We start from the raw sequence: 19,441 nt of genomic DNA, 5'->3' as shown, positions 1-19,441 counted from the left end.
CTAGTATATTTTAGTTTTATTCCGGTTTTGGCCAATATAATCAGGTAAATTTAGTGATTTTTTTCTGTTTCTACAAAATAAACAAAGCGGAACTGGAGAGAAGGCTCAGCAAAAGAAGCATATACTATAAAGCATATACTATAGTTTTAGCTGTAATATTCAGAGCTTTTTTTATGAATTAAAATTGGACATATTTCGGTAAAACAATACAGTCTTTTCAATGACAACGCATTGGTCAAGAAGTATTTTACCGTTCTGTTAGAAATATGCTTCAAAAATAAGTAATAGTCAAAATATATTCAAGTTTTTCGTACTACCACCACTATAGGAACACGATACCACAACTATAGGAACCATACCACCATAATAGGAGCAACCGACTAGGAACAAAAATACGCTTTTTTTCGTGTATTTTGTATGGTTTTCGGTGAAAATAGATGTTTTTCAGAAGAAACGTCATGTTTCGATCATAATTGATTCAAATATGTAGAATATTGTGTTCTTAACACTCATAAATTACACCTATTTGGTATTTACAGTACTAAGTGCACCACTATTGGTACAGTTACCCTAATTGATTTGAAATGTAAGAAAAATAACCGTGAATCCAAAAGAAATTAATCAGAAAACTGAAGGATTTATGCACAAACAGCTTAAATACCAAATTCATCATACCATGCTCAGTTTGCATCCCGAACATCGTTTCAATATTCGTCAGTAAACGGAGTCTCTAAAACTCGTTTAAATATGGCAATCACAAATTCAAAATCTCTTCCATCCAAAACAGTTTTACCAATAAAAACCGTTGGACATCGCATAAAAAAGTCAAACTTGTAAACACTGGGCCCGATCATTCTACCAACTTCAAACCGGCGTCACCTTCGGCCATAAATCATGTTGTTTGTGGCGCTGCGGGCATAATCTGATTCTACCCGAACGCCTCGACAATGAGTGACTGTGAGCGCTCGTGGTCAGGCGGGTGAGAAAAACTGAGTTTGGTGGCTGGAAAACACCGAGGCCACGATGCGCTGGCGAATCTTTGCTCCGCATGGAAACATAACTTTTAATGAAAAATTGTTTCCCGTGAAGTTCTAAAAATATCCCCTTTTTCGTTCGATCCGTCGATTGATCCAAAAAAGTCCCTCCGAAAACCCGACGTGCTGGTGCAACTGCAATACGTGTATGTGTGTCACGACCGGTGCATCTGCAGTCCCGTTCGCAAATTTAGATCGGATGTGAACAGCCATGTTCGAGTAAAAAAGAACCGCAGCACTCAATATTGTGCTTGGGGCATGTTTTTTATCCCTCCCTTTTCTGTTACATCGCTCCCGATGAATTTGACCGTTCGCCTGGAGGCTTCTCGAATCCACACGGACCTGCACCGGTCCCAGGGCCAGCCAGGGACCAGCGTATGAAACATTTCACGGCCCACCGAGCGCAAATTCATTATCCCAACACGGTCGACTTCACGAGCTTCGCGGCTTAGTGCCAGCGCCATAGATGTAGAGCCTTGATTTGCTCCCAAAACTCGCCAAAGCCAAAAACCATCGGGCGTCCTGTTTGTGAAGCCTGTAAAACGAGGTCTTCAAACATAAAAAATGGGTCCCCCCCGTGGTGTTGCATTCGCTGCGCTCAAAAACACGGACACACAAAGGCCTACCTGAAGCGTCCGAGCCCGTGAATGATCGAAAAGTTGACAAGCGTGAAATTTAAATTACCTTCGCGCGGGATCGCCGGGAAACCCAATTCCAGTGGGGAGAGAACCACGGCGGACCACAGCCTGCTGCCTTGTGATTTCCACCTTATCCCGGGGCTTATGCTCTTGTTTTGTTCTTATTTTATCCCACTCCATATTGTTTTTCCCTCGCGCGTTGGAATGTTGCGCATTGAAAGCGCGCTTAGGGAACACTCCATCGGCTGTCAACGTTCACGTCCACTCGTCCCGCGCAACACACGCAAAACTGAAACGAAAGATTCTCGTGGGAAATCGCATTTCGCAACGATGTTTGGAATAACTTACCCGATTGATTGATGGACCGCGGGGTGGTGCCCCGATGGAGGCGCCTGGTGGCGTTTGTCCTACAGAGGCCGAAAGCCGATGTAAAGCCCGTGCTGTAGAATAACAAACAGCACTTGCTCACCGGAGACACATGCTGCTTAGCTGAAGTGATGTAACTGCGAGCAAACATTTTCCGCGAACTCGAATTGGGACTTGTTTCGGTGCTTATTGGCTGTTTTTTTTTGCTTGCAACATGCTTTAGGTTTACCATCTGCTCCTGTCTTGTATTATCAGATGTGATATTATGAAAAGTGACTTTTAGCTTAACAATAATATTAACTGGTATTACGAAATACCATTTGAGTATAGTAGTTATCCTTAGTACGTGAAGTTGATACTAAAATTTGCTATCCACGTGTTAAATATTGATGTTGGATGATTTAAAAATCAAAACAATAATATATTGAAACAGTTAAAAATGTTTTCATTAGACTTGCATTTATAATGTAATAGTTAAATGTCCATATTTAAGGGTGATGTTTTTAGCACCAAATGCATCATTATTTCTAATTATTTGAGATGATTATAATAATTATCAACGATTATCTTTGATTCATCGAGATTGCCATGAAATTGATTACGTTTTTCGGTTAAATAAATTAGTTCGAAATAGGATAGAATATCTGATTTGAATGGCAAACATTGTCTGATTAAGACAATTCACCACACCGAAAGAAAGGCTCCGATCAAAATTTATTACCATCAAACTATTCCCATCAGCTATCAAAGCACGCGCACCGTATAATGAGACCAATATTATCATAATTCTAACTGCATCATTCAAATCAATTTGAAAACGTCCACCGTATGAAAACGCACTCGTCATCTGGCGTTATTAAATGAAAGTGCGGATGATAAGGGGACGGTGGTTTGCCATCCTTTTCCTGTAACACACGCCTTGGATGTTGTTTCTGGCAAAGGCGGTCACGGACTCCGAGGCGCTAGCTCCGACGATTCGATCGATTGCACATTAGAGCCTAAACCATTTTATGAACGGTTTAATTGAATTGCGGTCGGTAATGATTACAAAACACGGGTGACGTTGCGGTTATGGTGATTGCTTTTCCCTTCCCTCCGGTTCCGTTTTGCATCCCCGTTTGGAAAACCTCGACCTCGGCTTGCAAATTGATCCCGGAGAAGAGTAATTTTGCACGACTCCGACTGCCGGTGTGTGGTGGTGAAACGTTATTCAATACGTATGCACAAGCTTTAATAATCTCGACGCGGCAAACAACCGAGTGTTGGTCGAATGAAAGGGTGTCTTCGATTGAGGTGCAAATTAGAAAAATAAAAAAAAGTTTACCGTGCTCGCAAAATCATGCCTCTTCGAGTGATCAGCATAAGAGGACTTTTACCGCAACTGGTTCGATGGGGCTCTACAATGATGGGCAAGGAGTGGGAAAAAAATGTTCACCCAACCGTGCAAGTCGAACCGGTCCTTCGGTTCGCCTCTTCTCTTTTGTGTGATTTTCTTATTTCGCCAACTCATCGATTCCAGCTCCTTGAGAGACGCGCCGGAGCATGACCGCACGAGGTGAAACGTGTCAAAGTGTGTGGTTAGTTTGTGCGGGATGATCGTAAAAAAACATGATAATGAAACATGGGAAGAAAAAACGCTCTCTTTCATCACTCGCTTGGCAACGCAGGACGACGCAAGGACGACGTTCGGTCGCTGCCCTATCACGACTCTATCGAACACCGCATGTGCCACTTAAGAAGTCGAGTTGAACAGTGTGACATTTTTCTATGCCCTCGTTTTGAAGTTGAGGAGGCGGCAAAAAAATAAAAGTGGAAAAAAAGACCGTCGAACGAAACAGACCGGTTTGTGGAAAATCTCGATAAAACGTTGATCTCGAGATGAACCATCCCCCCATGAGCGATTGTTCAAAGAGTCTCTACTTAGAGGGAAAAAGCGTTTCAGGCAAAAAAAAGACCTCCACCATAATCCAAAAACACACACGTACAAAAATGGACGCACGATCGAAATTCGTGCGCTCGCTTCTTTGTGAGAAAATTATGACATCAAGGTACATCCCCTTTTTCGCCAACTCACATTTCCGCACCCGCAGCCTTCCGAGCTCGTGATCTACGCCAGAAGATGGCAACATTTTCGAGTGAAATGCGACCGCCTGTATCGGGCCGGAACGAACCACGTGTGCATTCGGAAAAACAATCCATCCGACGTCTTTTCCATCGGCAGCCGACTGAAGCGAATGCGGAATCGGTTCCCTTTCCCAATATGCGCCAGGAACTTTGCCTTCCGCCCGGCCTCCGTCGACTGGTGAGCCTTTCAATTGCGATTTCCGACCACGTTTCGTGTCTCCGGTTTCCAACGTCACTCGTGTGTATGTGTGTGCGTGTGTGGCTGAGTTCCATTAGCTGGAGATGAATAAGAGAAGAATTTATGCATGATCGCTTAATATCGTTATGCGGCGCTTGGGCGCATCAGCAAATGAATGGATCGGCGCTGGGAGTGCGAAACACCAGGCCGAAAGCGAAACCAAATATCGAACGGAGCACGGAGGACAATCAGAATTTATTATGAAATTATGCTGCGGCTCCGGGCGAAGCTTGCGAGGTGGAAAAGCTGGAGGAGATGAGGATGGAAATTGTGTTATCATATTACGAAACCATGCAAGGAAGCAAAAGAATCGAGAGCACACGCATGCGTGTGTTGCTGGAATGTATTAAAAATACATCGTCCTTATCAACCTCGGATCGCTGGTGCTTTGATCGAAGAATGATGAACAGAGCAGGCTATGGCTCAAGACAGATAAGCAATATCACTATCGCATCCTGGAAGATATGTACATTCTTTGATCTTCGATGTGTGTGTATTTTTCCAATTTTGATTCGTGAAAGATTCATTTCTCGAGCCAAATTCAAAAGAAGCTGAAAAACTAATTCCATGCTGTATCTTCCTGTATTTGCGGTCGATGGTGTGTTCTTAAAATTGGCATTTTCAAAACCAAGAGCTTACAAAAATTCTAAGACCAACAGATCATGCTAAGAATACTAGAAAAACCGCGGAGCATACAAGCAGAAAGATATATTTTCAACTACAGAAATATGTTGTTCACAAAAAAGGATGTCGGCAATCGGTAATCTGAACGATTGAACTGAGTCATTTGCATATGGGTTTCAAGTGCACTGAATATGGCACATTTGACCTTTTGATCTACGAACATGAAAAGAAAAGTCAAAAGGACCCATCGGAACGAACCACGGTATGCAACATGCATGGCTGTGTCCTCGATGGCAAGTTACTCGGGCAGATGGTGGACAGCTTCAAACGAAAGCAATGCATACACACTCCTGCCACTTATAGTGCTTGTGAAGGCACACATCCGTGAGGAATTCCTTGTGACGTTCATGTGACCTTTGCCCTCCCGTCATCCGAGCACTCACGGTTCGCTCGTTTGCTGAGTTGCTCCTTGCGGAACCCGACCACATGCGAAGGAGTCTTGATCGGACCGCCGGTGGTGGCGCATTTGTTTGGAATATGCAAACTTTAGCCATTGCTTCTCCCCGAGCGGCATCGGGGAACGATTGTTTCGTACTGCTTTCGGTGGAACTCCCCGAGCCTCGGGACAAGGGAATGTGTAACCATCCGAAACCGAAGTTGGAGTTTGGAAATAAATGAGGACAGAAACAAGCTGTCTCGTGCACTTTCCTTAACCGCGCCACGAAGACGCTAAGAACGCTCTAGGGTGCATAACGAAGGGATACCGGTGTCATCCTAACGGAGTAAGTTTTCCTTTTCCCCGCGACAACGAAGCGCGCGGAAACCGGAAACGGAAATAAATAAACCGAAGAAAACAAGATTTATAGCGATGCACCGGATACATCCACGTCTACGGGATACGGGAGGATTGTTTTTCGCACCGAGCGCAACACCCGTCTGCGTTGGAGTTGACGTGTTGTTTACTGTGTCCCCGTGTTCCTTTCCCAACCCCTTCCCGGCATGGTGCCGTTCGAGGCCGGGATGCATATCATGGAAATTGGAATGTGTCTTCCCGCCTCCTAGAGACGACTTGAGGGTGAAGAAAATTCATCCATAAGATTACTCTTTCAGCATCAACCATGAGCATTACCACCACCGGTAACGGTGTCGTGGGGGTGGGGAGGGAGGTTTGGAGGAGGTTGGATTATTTCTCGCAGAAAAGCGGCCATTTTTCTACGAACGGATGAGCATTTGAGCCCTCCGGGGGATGCAAAGAAAGTGTAACCGATGCATCCTTCAATGTTCCGTGCGGGGCGATGCAACCGCATTTGAAAATGGATTGCATTTCGTATGCATAACTTTATGGATGTGGCAAAGGGGTGGTATAACTTTTCCCTACCGCAACACCACGAAGGCCACGGAAAAATTGTTTATCTACTCGAAAGGTTGTGGTGAGCATCGTTACAAGGTCGAACAATTTTACAAAAAGGAGTTACACCATTGACGGGTTTATTTCATTTGTTTTGATGGTAAATATGCATGTTATGTTTTGCCCAGTTTCAAACAAAATGAAATCTACATGAAAGCTTTCTTTTGACGCTTGGGATTTGATGTTTTTAAGTTTGATCATCAATCACTACGAAACTTTACGGGGTTTTAAACGATTGCAACTTTCACTTAACAACAACTGTCAAACATTCATTCCACTCATGTTAAACCTAACTTAAGTTACCTAAATCCGAATTAAACAATCAATTTTGATTGCAAAAATGTCACTTAACATAGCTAGACTAGAAATTTATTCCACACCAGTGAAATTTTTTAACAACTTGCTCAACTGACAACTTTAGAAGGACTACTACTAGGACCACTAGAAGAACTAGGACGCTCACTAAGTATTCTTATTAATTTTAGAGATGGAATAATATAGATTGTTTGAAATTCTGTATAGTTTGTTTACCAGCTCACGATTGCCGGCTTACAGTTAGCGTTAATTTGTTGTGAGTTGTGTAAACGCGTGATGAGTTCGGAAACTTTCAGGCAACTGAAATGAAGACCATCAAAATGATTACCATCCTCCTTGAAGACGAATGAAGACGACGTTGGATAAAAGTTGCTGCCATCTATATGCTCCGGATTGACAATAACCAGTTTGACCAAATTTTCTGGGACCGAAACTATTTCAGCTACATATCCAATATTTTCACGACAAAAGCACACTTGCGTTCATTTCAAACCCATGATAAATTTAATGAAAACGACTTTAAACTGTCCTCCCACTTCCGTAGCTTCAGGATGGCGATTCTAGATTGTGCACACTTTTCAGATTCATGTTTGTGCATCCCACAAAACCCCACCGTTGAACCTTTCAATTAGCGTTCGGAGGCAATTAAACAAGGATAAACACTAATTAACCGCAGTCCATGTCTTTTAGCAGATTTTAGCCCCAATTTCGGAACATGTTCCTAGTTCCTAGTGCAATTTGTATGTGATTTCGGCGACAATATGTCTATCGGGCGGCTAGTGGCGGGCCGAATTTCATCAAACGAATCGTTTCGCGAACGAGAACGAATGCCCGAACTGGTCGCTATCGTGAAATCGTGATTCGTTCGCTTTCGAGTGGCGCTTTTATGGTTTCATTAAGGAACCACCGGGTCGACATTGCACATGCACTTTCTACAATGCATTCGGAATGATTCAGCACCGATGCGTCGGGCGATGATTGTGCATCGGGTGGGCGGAAGGCAAGCGTGATAGATGACGGTGCCCGAACTCATCGATCAAATGTGACAGCTGTCGCAAATGCGATTGTCTTGTAAGTTGCAATTTCCTTTCACTCTGAGACATTGCTTGTGAACGCGCTACCAACGATGGCTGAGGGCTTTACGCTGTTCAGTGACATTCTGTCGAACGGTTAGAAGTGGATCAACTATTGACTGGCGTTAGTATTGAAGAATTTCGATATCAAAGCATTTCTATCAACCCATTTCCAATGCGATGGCTGCATCCGGCTGATGCCATTTAAATTCCACACATGCTTTTGTCGTTTCGCGCCCATCGCTTAGTTTCCCCCAACGAATGTCGAAATTTGCCACAAAATCGAAATTGTATTGAACGCTGCCGTACTCACCCCACGTACCGGACTGGCTAGAGTTAGGTACGTGTCGAAAATTGAATAACCCGACTGCTCGTTTATCGGCACCAAACCCGGTCCCCAAGTCCCCGGCAAGCACATTCCCACAATTTCGACACATTCCGTCGATTTATGATTCGAATGAAAGCGTGCGTTTCCCACCATCGCGCCTCGGTGGTGGAATATCACATTGCAAGCTGATGCAATCGGTTGTCAAAATGCATCCGCGTTCGAGGGCGCTTGATGGCGCCCGGATGCAGCGTACCCGACCTCTGTTCGCCGTGCCATCGAAGGGAACGGTCGTCACGATGGGCACCGGAATCCATCCCAGTTTCCAAACGTATCCTTTTGACGATCCCTCACATACAACCGGATACAATCTACTGCACTTACCACCGTTGGCGTACTTTCACCATGGATCGCGTGCGTACGAAGCATAATGAGATGCACACAATATGTTAGAGTGGCATCGTGAAAAACACGCGCACAGCACATGGAAAACCTCCACCGTGGAAGTGCTCTGTAAACTGAGGCCGTTCCGTGAGTTTAGTCGATGGCTTCCTGGTGAATGTGGGCTCTGGCCCTCAGTGCGGCATTCGAGAAGGTTTGAAAGCACAGCCTTTCGCTATGGTTCGGTGACCCCTTGCGACTTGTATAGTGGTTTGTCTTGCGGGAATTATCTCTGAAGGGTTTAGACAGATATGTATTCGACAACTTACGGATAATATTTCCACCTAAAATGTGTCAGCGGAAAATATCAAACAACTTCTATACAGTTGATAATAATCTCATGATGACGCTTGAGAAAGTGTCTCATTTGCGTTTTGCGGAACATATTTTATTTTTATGCTTATTAAATGAGATTGGAACATCTTGACCTGTTACAGTATCATAAACTGCCATTCTGATAAATGTTGTGATGGCAAAATTATAAGGTTAAATTTTTCCACTGATTAGTGTTGATGCAGATATAGTTAAAGTATTACGTATGTAGGAAGATATACCTACCCCCCGATGTCAACTGTCAAAAATTGACAGCTGGCGAGACAAGAGGTAGTAGAGGTTAGAAAGCTACGAGGAACGCACGCGCCATCAAGACGAAGTACAATAAAGTTTCGCATTCATTATCAAAACTGCCCTTATCCCATTTCTTACACGTATCACCCTAAAAACTGGCAAAAAGTGTTTCATGTTGTAAAATATTTCATTTTAATAGCTTTGTCCAAGTTTTCTACTGAAATTCCACAACCCTGAGATTGATGCTTCAGAAATAATATTCATTATGAGTGGCGCCAAAAAGCAACCTGAGTGAATAAACAAATTATATACACTAGATCATAATACTGATCATCACTGGAAAAACTTCCTTAATAACGATTTTGAGAAAAACAATTAAAATTATTTTTAAAATTCTTCAACAATTTTAAAAGTACTAAAAAAAGTCAGACAAAAACCTGTTTATCATTGCTATTTGTTTTAATTCGTAAAATGTAAAGTTAAAATCGAAATCCAACCAAATATGTAGTGTGGCAATAGTGGTATAGTAAGTAACTGACAATACGATATAATTTATAAGCGTGAATTGTTCTGAAAACCATATATTTTCAACGTACATAAATAGAAATACACGATAAAAGCATTTATTTCTTCCTAGCTGGTTGTTCTTATAATGGTGGTATGGTTCCTATAGTTGTAGTCTACCTATTATGGCGGTAGTACAGCAAACATGGAAAAGACTGAATAAATTTCGGCTGTGATTTATTTTCGAAGCATATTTCAAACAGAACGACAAAATTACTCATAGAACAATGCATTGGACTCAAAGACAAATGTATTATGCAGTGATCTATTGCCTGAACGAAATCATGATATACCTGATGAATTCTGAATAAGTCTAGCATATCAGTACAACCTTTTTGGAAAATATTAATTTTGGTTCCTTGATTTACTACGAATTGGGAAGGTTTATCTTTTGGACACTCTACAGAAGATTAAAGAACATTTCATACAGAACAAATACCGCTTTTGTATTTCGTCGTAGAACTGGGATTTTATTCCTGTACAACCACAATTGGTACTAGCACCACTATGGAAGTGGCTTTATGTTGGAGAAGAAAGGTAGTCCTAGCGTCATGCAAAGTACGTTCGATTATTCCTGGTTTACTTTTGTAAATGTTGACAAGTTGTTTGCCGCTTGTTGTGTCATTGGGTCCATTACAAGATTAATCGTGGTCGTTGAAACCACCGTCCCCTCCGTGTTCTAAAACACGCCGAGGTCGGTCTTTTACGTTTGACTAATGGCATGCAGCGTTTTCATCGTGGATTTAATTACTATCACCCAGCTACCGCAGTACGCAAATGGTGCTGGACGTCCCGACGCGGTTTGGTTGTTTGATATTTCCCAACACGCCCCGGAGTCTGAGGCTCGTTACACGTTGCTCTATTCTATTTAACGGTGTTTTCTTTTCGCCCTCGCCTCCTTCCAGCTCGAAGCGGACTCCAAGACCGAGTACAGCAACGGCACCGGGCACCGGCTGACCGAGCTGGAGCGGACGACCAAGCTGGTCCAGCAGCTGGAATCCGTCGAGACCGAGTACGAGAGCATCATCAACAAACTGCCCCGGGACTGCAGCCAGATCGAGCGCCTGCGGACGGCGGGCGCGGCGGAGCAGCCGGGCGACGGGGGCCTCTACCTGATAGCGCCCGCCGAGCAGCACCACCCGCTGATGACGCAGTGCTTCGGCGAGTGGACCACGGTGCAGCGCCGGCAGGACGGCACGGTCGACTTCAACCGGTCGTGGGAGGAGTACGCCCAGGGCTTCGGTACGCCGGCCGGCGAGTTCTGGATCGGCAACCAGGCGCTGCACCACCTGACGCACGACAACTGCTCCCGGCTGCGCATCGTCATGCAGGACATCTACGACAACACCTGGCACGCGGACTACGCCACCTTCCGGATCGACTCGCGGGACGCCGGCTTCCGGCTCGAGCTCGCCGGCTACAGCGGCAACGCGTCCGACGCGTTCGAGTACCAGAACCACATGCAGTTCTCGGCGATCGACGTCGACCGGGACATCTCCAACACGCACTGCGCCGGCAACTACGAGGGTGGCTGGTGGTTCTCGCACTGCCAGCACGCCAACCTCAATGGCCGCTACAACCTCGGCCTCACCTGGTTCGATGCGGCCCGCAACGAGTGGATCGCGGTCAAGTCGAGCCACATGATGATTGCCCGACGTCCGGACTGCGACCTCACCGACGCCACCGAGCTCCCGCCGGCTCCCGTCACGAGCGGGCTCCCGGTGGTGGGAACTTCGGGGAGTCCTCCACGGCAAGGAGGTCCTACCACACCGTCACCCTCGTTTGTCTAAACCTCCGCATCTCTAAACACAACCCCCACTTCATCCCCGTAAGGCTAGGTTGGAACATCAATGGGTAGCACCTCATGTAGCACCGTCGGAAAACATTTATTGAATTACCCTGAAGTCAGCTGCGAAAATGTTCACCCCTTTCGCCTATCCGTTATAGACACCTATGTTCGGTCTCGTTACTCGGACGGACATGGTAGAGGGTTTCAAAATTTCCCCCGAATATTATCGACGAGTTTCGTTCGATGTCGACAACCCACCTTCTTTGAAACTAAACGATGATTGGTGCTGGCGGCTATAAGCGTTGAACTCGGCTGAAAGGCGTCGACGTCGACGTGGTTTTAAGGGTGGCAAAGTTGGTACTTTCCGATGCCCCCCCATCGTGTTGTGGCGTGATTGAAAAGTGGGATTATTTGCCTGATTGGATCGGACGCAAAGACTTTAACGCGCAGAAGTTTTCTTTTTTCTCTCCTCCAGCAAGATGACGCATTCATCAACGTCAGCGGGAAGGAAAATTTGAAGAATTGTTCGGATGTTTCTTTTTCGGTTTCTTTCCGTCAACCCACACCCGCGCCCGTGGTGGAGCCCCGGAGGCAAACAACCGTTTGGAGGATGCTTCTATTCAGCGAAACGAAAAATGATTTAATGCCCTTCGCCGAAAAGCCCCTGAGCGGGACGGTTTTTTTGGCAGCCTTCTGGATGAGGCGTTCGATTTGATTGGCGGGCCGAACCGAACCGAGCCTAGCAGCGCGGACCCTAAATTATCCGACATCAGCCGAAAACGATGGTAATATCCATTCGTTGTTCTTCGCAGAAATGGTTCCTTGCGGCTTCCCTGAGGCGAAAGTACAACAAAATAAAGAAAAAAACGACCCACTCACACACACACACACCACGGGAAGAGAGCGCTTGTCAGCTCCCGGGATGCATTAAAAGTTTCCTGTCAGCTCCAGAACGCGGGAGGGCTCATTTATTACCTTTTTTCGCCCCGCATTTTACCCACCTCGGGGGGGGGGGGGGGGGGGGGGGGGAAATTTTCCCGTTTTCCTTGTATTTTTATTCAAAAGGTGGTCCCTTTCCCGCCAACGGGGCTTTTCCGTGCGATAGATTTTGGGAAAAAGCTCAACCCCAGGCACCTCGAGTTGCAGTTGGTGCAGTTGGTAATAATGGATGAAAAATTACACCCTCACCCGCATCGGGGCTTTCGGAAAAGCCTCGTAGGTCCCGCGGGAAAAGGTGTTGAACCGAAACCGGGCTCACTTCGGCAGCCACGGTGAGGCCATTCGTTTTGCAACTGTCGTCGCCGGTACGAATGGTAAGGACGATAAATAACGACGCCGCAGCCCCGTTTATCCGGAGCCTAGTAAGCGGCCCGGCGCAAAGAAAAGGCTCCATCTTCGGAAAGTAATCGAAAAGCTTTCCCTCGATTCGCCCCGCCCTTCCCGCGTGTGGTGCATGGGGTGCCTGCACCAAGCGTGGCGCACATTTCCCGCTACTTTTGGGAGCCTGCATTAAGTCGTAAGTTTTCTCCCGTTTACGAGTTTATGATACTTTATCTTTATCCTTTTATGGTCCGTCTTGAGTAACAAGGAAATGATACAGGAAAACATCGGGAGCGTACGGATAAAGACAAATGAAACCATGTCGGTGGCGCCCAGACCCGACAGCACACACACGCACACACACACTCACACACCAAATACCAAAGATTTTATGACAAGAAGCGAATTTGTAACACGGCCACCGTTTGCGGTGCCTTGATGCCTTTCGGGACTCAAGCGCGAGGAAATGTGTTTTTTCGTTATGCTCGCTCCTTGGATTTTCATCGGATTTAAATCCCCATTTCCATTCCATCCCTACCCGGCGAGGATTGGCCCGAAAAATTATTTCCCTCCCCATCCCCCTCAGAAGAAAACTTTTCCTGTCCGACCAAATCGCGTTAAGCCCTCAAAACGAGCAAAGAAATCAAATTACCATGTTTAAGAGTACAATTGTTTCCTTCCGCGCTTCAAATTGCTTTCGTTTATGCGAAAACTTTTTTGTTCGCAGCTAATCCGGCGGCCGCGGTTCCCATTTCGGGAAATATTTAGACCCTTGGGGTAGAGGATTGCCTTTTTTTTCCTGCTGCCATTTTTCTTTATGCACATATTTATGCACAATCGAAGGGAAGAAGATAAACAAAATTCTTTGTGCACCATCAATCACGAAATGGTCCCGATAGCATCATATCCCTTTCCCGGAAGGAAGGAACAGCTGAGAACGGAAAATGAAACCCTGCACAAAACTGAAAGGCTTATAATGGAGAGCAAAGAGGCAGAGAGAGGGATAGAGAGAAAAAAGAAAAAAAATATCAAGAAACTGTGTACATAAAAAAAAGTCTACATTAAAACCATTCACTAGCGGATTGCGAATGTAAAAATATAAAAGTGAACATTTATGGCGTAAAGTCCCGGCTAGACAGCCAGTGCTTATCCACCCATATTCGGTTAGAAGTAACGTACCAAATAAAGAAAGGATACAAAGGTAAAACAAAAAGAAAAGAAAACATTGGTTTATCGACCAAACGCGAAGAAACGCCCGTGGCGGTTAATCCTAGCGACAAGTCTCCGCATTATGTAAAAGGTAGGATAATATTTCCTCGTTTGCTTTCCCTTTTCCCACAGAACTGAACCGTTCGCCAGTTGAGATTTCATTTAAGCTCGTGCTAAGGAAAACCAAAATTGTTATTGTCTAAGAAATCGGTAAGGAAAAAGATAGCTATGTACGATATATATAAGAGCGATTTCACGCTAGTACGAACCTTGCTTCACGAGCGAGAGTCAGTTTGATGGAGGAAAAATCCGGGAAAACTATCCGCCACCATCTCGCCGCAGGAAGTATACATTCAAAAAAAACAAATTAACTAAGTTATTTTCTCGTGGTAAGTTAAGGGCGCTAACTCGCCCGTCTGCCAGCGTGGCAATGTGTAAATAAAGCTTCCCACATGCAGTTGGAACCCGTTAGACGCGTGCTTTATAATGCACGGAAAGGAATGAAATACCGTGTCGCAGTAATATTTAGTAAAATTAATATTTAACACATTAGCGAACGGAACGGAAATACGAGTCCGAACACTGGGTTCTAGGTAATCATTGGAGCATATAAATACAGCAACATAGTAAAAAGTCCATAAGACTTCCCTCCCGGAACGATCGGAATGTACGACGGAGCGGCAGTAAATGGATTGTGAAATCTTTTACCAACTGAATCCCGTGCGTAGCGAAAGTGGTAGTTTAAGTTTTAATGGAACCCTTAAAAACAGGCACTCCAACAAACAAACACTCACCGTACACGGTACACACTGACACACATGGTAAAGTATGTTGTTTTAAGGAAACTGTAACAATAAAAATGCTCTCGAACTTTTTCTAAACTCTGCTGCAGTTATGGTTTTAATTTTCATCCGAAAATGTTTTGAAATCAATGGGAAGTTTTCTGTTTGATAATGACATTCTCACCAACAAATATAATCGAAGTTCATTCATGAATAGGGAATGCTGTGTATGATTCTTCAATTAATATCAATAATCATCTATTGTTCTAGCATGCCATGACATATCAATTACGGGTTTAATCGTTAAAATAAATTGCTTTCAAAGCACAGCACTTTCGACACCCAACAATCGTCCGGTTCTAATTGGTCCCACATAAAAACTAGAAACCCCCCGGATGGACACACATACACGCAATTTGTCAGCAGCCAGCACGTACTTTAATACTCCGTTGCGGTTGAACTCTTATTTTCCACTAATGGGCTACTGATCTCTTTTCAACATGCCCACGTACCCCCCACACCCACCCACACGGACGTGTGTGTGTTCTGGGGGTGGAAAGTTTTTATTGGGAAAATCCCCCCGCACCTACGCCACCACCCACCGAAATGGCGGGCGAATGCTAAGAAAACGACCATCGAGGGCGGACGATCGACTCACACAAAACTCGATACCATTAAGGGACCCCGAAAATGTCACTTTGGGGACCGCCGGGACCGTCGATTCGGCGAACGGAAATGAAAACTTAATAGGCTTTTCATTGCTTCGGCAATGCTTAAACCCGCCGGACGTTGGAGACGAGGAGCGGAATGGCAATAAAAAAAAACACACACACACACACAAAACCGGCAAATGGCAAGTCAATGTAAACTGTTGTCAAATGGTCGTTAATTTGTTGGAAATTCAATGTTTTATTTGTATCCATCTGAAGGCATCCACCAACCATCCTCCCGGCCGCCCCCTCCGGGTACACTAAAACGTTGGCAAAACAGTGGCGCTTTTCGAACAGCGGAGTGGGTGGGGGTGGTGGTGAAAAGTCGAAAAGAATCGATTCAACCCGAAGGCTGTTTGTTTCTTTCCTCCGGCGCGGTGAGAGTTTTCCTTTCCGACCGTGGTAATAAAACGGTATCAAATTACAATGAGAAGATCCTTGCACCCGCGAGGCCGCATCGACCGTTACGTTTATTTGTTTGTATGGCTCTGTGTGTGTGTGTGTGTACCGGTTTTTAAACACTAAAAACGCCCGTAAGGAAGGGTTTTTAAGATCCCTCAAAATGCCTAATTATTTCTTCGCGATGCCATGACCTTTACCTGCCCGTTTTTATGAAGTGTGGAATTTGTTTGTCAGAAAGTTGGAAATTAATTAATTTTATTCACCGATCGGTAGGCGGGAAATTTGTTATTCAATATATATTTTTAAATTTATGGCCTACGATGGAAAAGCTTTCTATTTTTGGTGCTAGAAACATAACGGCTATGCCATAGGTTCGTTAAAAAGGGTTAGTGTTGTTTTATTGATTTTCAGTCGAATACGCTGATTCGACGCAAACACTTGAATTTAAAATCAACCCCATCTCCCAAAAAACATTTTACAAACACAACTCAATGCAAATAGGACGGCGGGCCATCGGAGTACGTTTTCCCACTTGATCGAATTTTCCTGCCGTTGCCCCGATCGATTGGTGAAAGAAGCGTGTCGCGGAATGAGTTCATCGGGAGAAACGCTCTGACCCATAACCGTCGATTTATCATGTCTACATATTTATCGCAACTCGCCGGGAACTCCGCGGCGTCCTGGATCGCACCCTGCACAAAGCAATCACAGCACTCCGGCACTTGTGCACCGAACGATTATTATGCTGATGGAGCTGAAATCATCTGGAGCTGGGCCGCTGCTGGTACTCATAAATCTTCCCGCTATCACTCGCTAGCGCACAAAGTCCTCGGTCTGTGTCCTCCGCCCTCTATCGCCGGGCGTAACGAAGTTTACACTCAATTTTAATGCGTTTTTATTTCATTTTCACAAACGAACTTACAAGACCGCGTTCCCAGTGCGATAGAGCGCGACCCTTTTCGTCGCGTGAAAATTCGATCCACTTCAAAACGTGCGGCACACGATCGACGTAGACATAGAGAGAGAAAGAGCGAGAGATAGAGCGACAGTTCACAACCTATCCGACGCTAATATGATTGCATCAATTTACATACGCCAATCGGTGTCGGGGTTCGCAGGTAATGGTAATTGACACCCGGAACGACATCCGTTTATGGAGCCAAAGTTTTGGACGCCCCGGAAAAGCGTTTCATTTTGTGCAATCGTACCGATATCGATTCGCAAGCGAGATGTCGCACCGGGATGTGTTTCTTTCGTTCTTGTGGTGGAGGTGATGGCATTTTTCTACTTCGTTGGTGGTTCCTTGAGCAAAGATCACACTATGCTTTTTACCATGCTGTAACATAACTGTCACATTAGCGGATGACAAATCGAACGCGAAACAAGAAACGATCCACTAGGAGAAGTGATAGGAAGAGCTTTCACAGGTTTACAAACAGCGTAAATGGTGCAATGTATACAACAGTAAAAATGTAATGGGGAAAGACCAATCACTCTCATTTCAATGATTTTTACAAATCAAGATTTGATTTTTTCGTTTCATTTCTGCAGATAATTTCTTTTTTGAACAGTTATTTTTCATCACTTTTTGACACAGACATTGACAATTTCGATTATACTATTTTCAAGTCAATGGCGAATATAGTTTATCGATTTAATTATCGTTCGGAAGTTACGAAACTTTACTCATTGTTTCGTCCAACCGGAGATTGAATCAATGATTGACTCCCCTATTGTTGGTAAATTCTATTTGAGCATTGAATGAAACGTATTTTACTATTCAAATACTTTGATAATAACTTTAACGCCTATGCGTGTGAAAAGCGTGTGAGATTCAAGCGAACATGTGTGACAATAATCTAATTTTATAAAGTATGTTGGACATGCATCGCCGGTTAATTTTTTTTAAATTTTCAGTTGTTTTCATTCTCTTCGTAAGATTGATTATTTCATTTTGTATTTTCTTGTTTCACACATTTTATTATAAAAAAAGAACAGAACACCCAAATCGAAATGGCTTTTGTCCGCAACGCAAATTTTAAATATTCCAATAATTTTTTTTTTTCAAAAACAGCCCTTGCTGAAAATCCAAAGCTACATTTTAAATTAAAATTTTATATTTTTCTATTCTACTAGTTCCGAGAACCTAGTTGACTACTCCTATATTAGTTATAAGCGGTCATCTTGACCGCTCTTTATAACACGCTATAAAATCTCTATTTTTGAAAAAATTTCATATCTGCAAACGACTAGTTTTTAGTATATTTATTGACTATCTTTGGAAGTTGAGGGTTTATGAATCTCTAAATCATTCCGTTAGGTCTGTGAAAAGCCAAAAAGATCCAATTTCAGTTCTTTTTAATTTTTATATCAACAAAATCAATAATATAAATTTTAAAAAAGTGTGCACTGTTAACAAAATATTATACGCAAAATCTAAAATAAAATCAGTGCGATTACATATTCAATTTACCGCAAAGGTTAAAAATAATCCCAATTTTCATTGTAACACCTCCCCCATAGCGCATCGAAACGTATGAAACAATAGAACACGCCCTGTCGAAAAAACATACTATGGAGAATTTAAAAAAATCCACTACTTTAAGGTCAATATGATCTTTAAAATATTAAATTATTTTTCATAGATGGCTAGTTGCTAGAAAAAAAAATTGAACGTGATTCAAACTCTCTTCAATTCGATCTTGTTTGGTTTACACCGAGGTATCGGAATGATGGAGAGGTGCATCAATAAATAAAAACTCCAAAATGTAGCCAATAAATAAAAAATATATAAACTAAAAAGCAGCCGTTCAGAGATTTGAAATATTTTCAAAAGTAGAAAAGTGATAGCGTCTTGAAAGAGCGGACTAAAAGACCGTTAAACAAGTTTATCGGAAGAATCCAAAGCAATGTATTCTAGTGTTCAGCGCAACAAAGTCAGACAGATAAACCGACTGAATTGAAGGACCGTCAAAAGGTAACAGGAACATGACAACAACAAATAAAAGATGCGTGCCATAAAAAAATATTTGAATATTCAAGCTCAAGCAGCACTCGATGGCTGCCCGGGAAATGAAAGAAGTCCATTCATTAAAAGCTTTTCGCAGCAATTGCATCACACGATCTCAATTTTCCGACCCGGTGCGGTCGAGCGACCGAGTTTACCGAGTGCGTGTGTGCGATATAATTGGTTTTTGAAGCCATCTTTGTCCGGCTGACGCCACCGCAGCCTCTGGGCACTCGCGCCAGGATCGCTTAATGTGGGATTAAGATGCGTCCCAGCCAGCTGACGGGTAGATTATTAGCGGTGGCGCTTGTCTCATTCGCCAGTTTCTGGCCTGTCGATGAGCGTAATAAACTGGGGCGCAGACACCGGACCGGACAGTATTTTTGCTTAATTAAAACATTTTATTTTCCCATTTTTGACGTGGAAAGCGGAAAAAATGGATCATACGTTTAACATACACCGCTCGGAACGGACAACATAAACGAAACAAAATCAATACATGTCG

At 43.9% G+C, this 19,441-nt stretch overlaps 1 protein-coding gene across 1 annotated transcript in view; it reads left to right on the top strand.

The window, feature by feature from the left end:
* LOC131294202 (protein scabrous) overlaps positions 1-11,507 on the top strand; it is a 55,330-nt gene extending 43,823 nt beyond the window's left edge. Inside the window, exon 4 of the mRNA XM_058322248.1 lies at positions 10,623-11,507. Coding sequence (XP_058178231.1) covers positions 10,623-11,507 — 885 coding nt within the window. The remainder of the gene's footprint in view (positions 1-10,622) is intronic.
* The last annotated feature ends 7,934 nt before the right edge of the window (positions 11,508-19,441 follow it).

This window comes from Anopheles ziemanni, chromosome 2 (assembly GCF_943734765.1).
Source record: "Anopheles ziemanni chromosome 2, idAnoZiCoDA_A2_x.2, whole genome shotgun sequence".
Taxonomy (NCBI): Eukaryota; Metazoa; Arthropoda; class Insecta; order Diptera; family Culicidae; genus Anopheles; species Anopheles ziemanni.
This window is presented reverse-complemented; position numbering and strand designations above follow the sequence as displayed.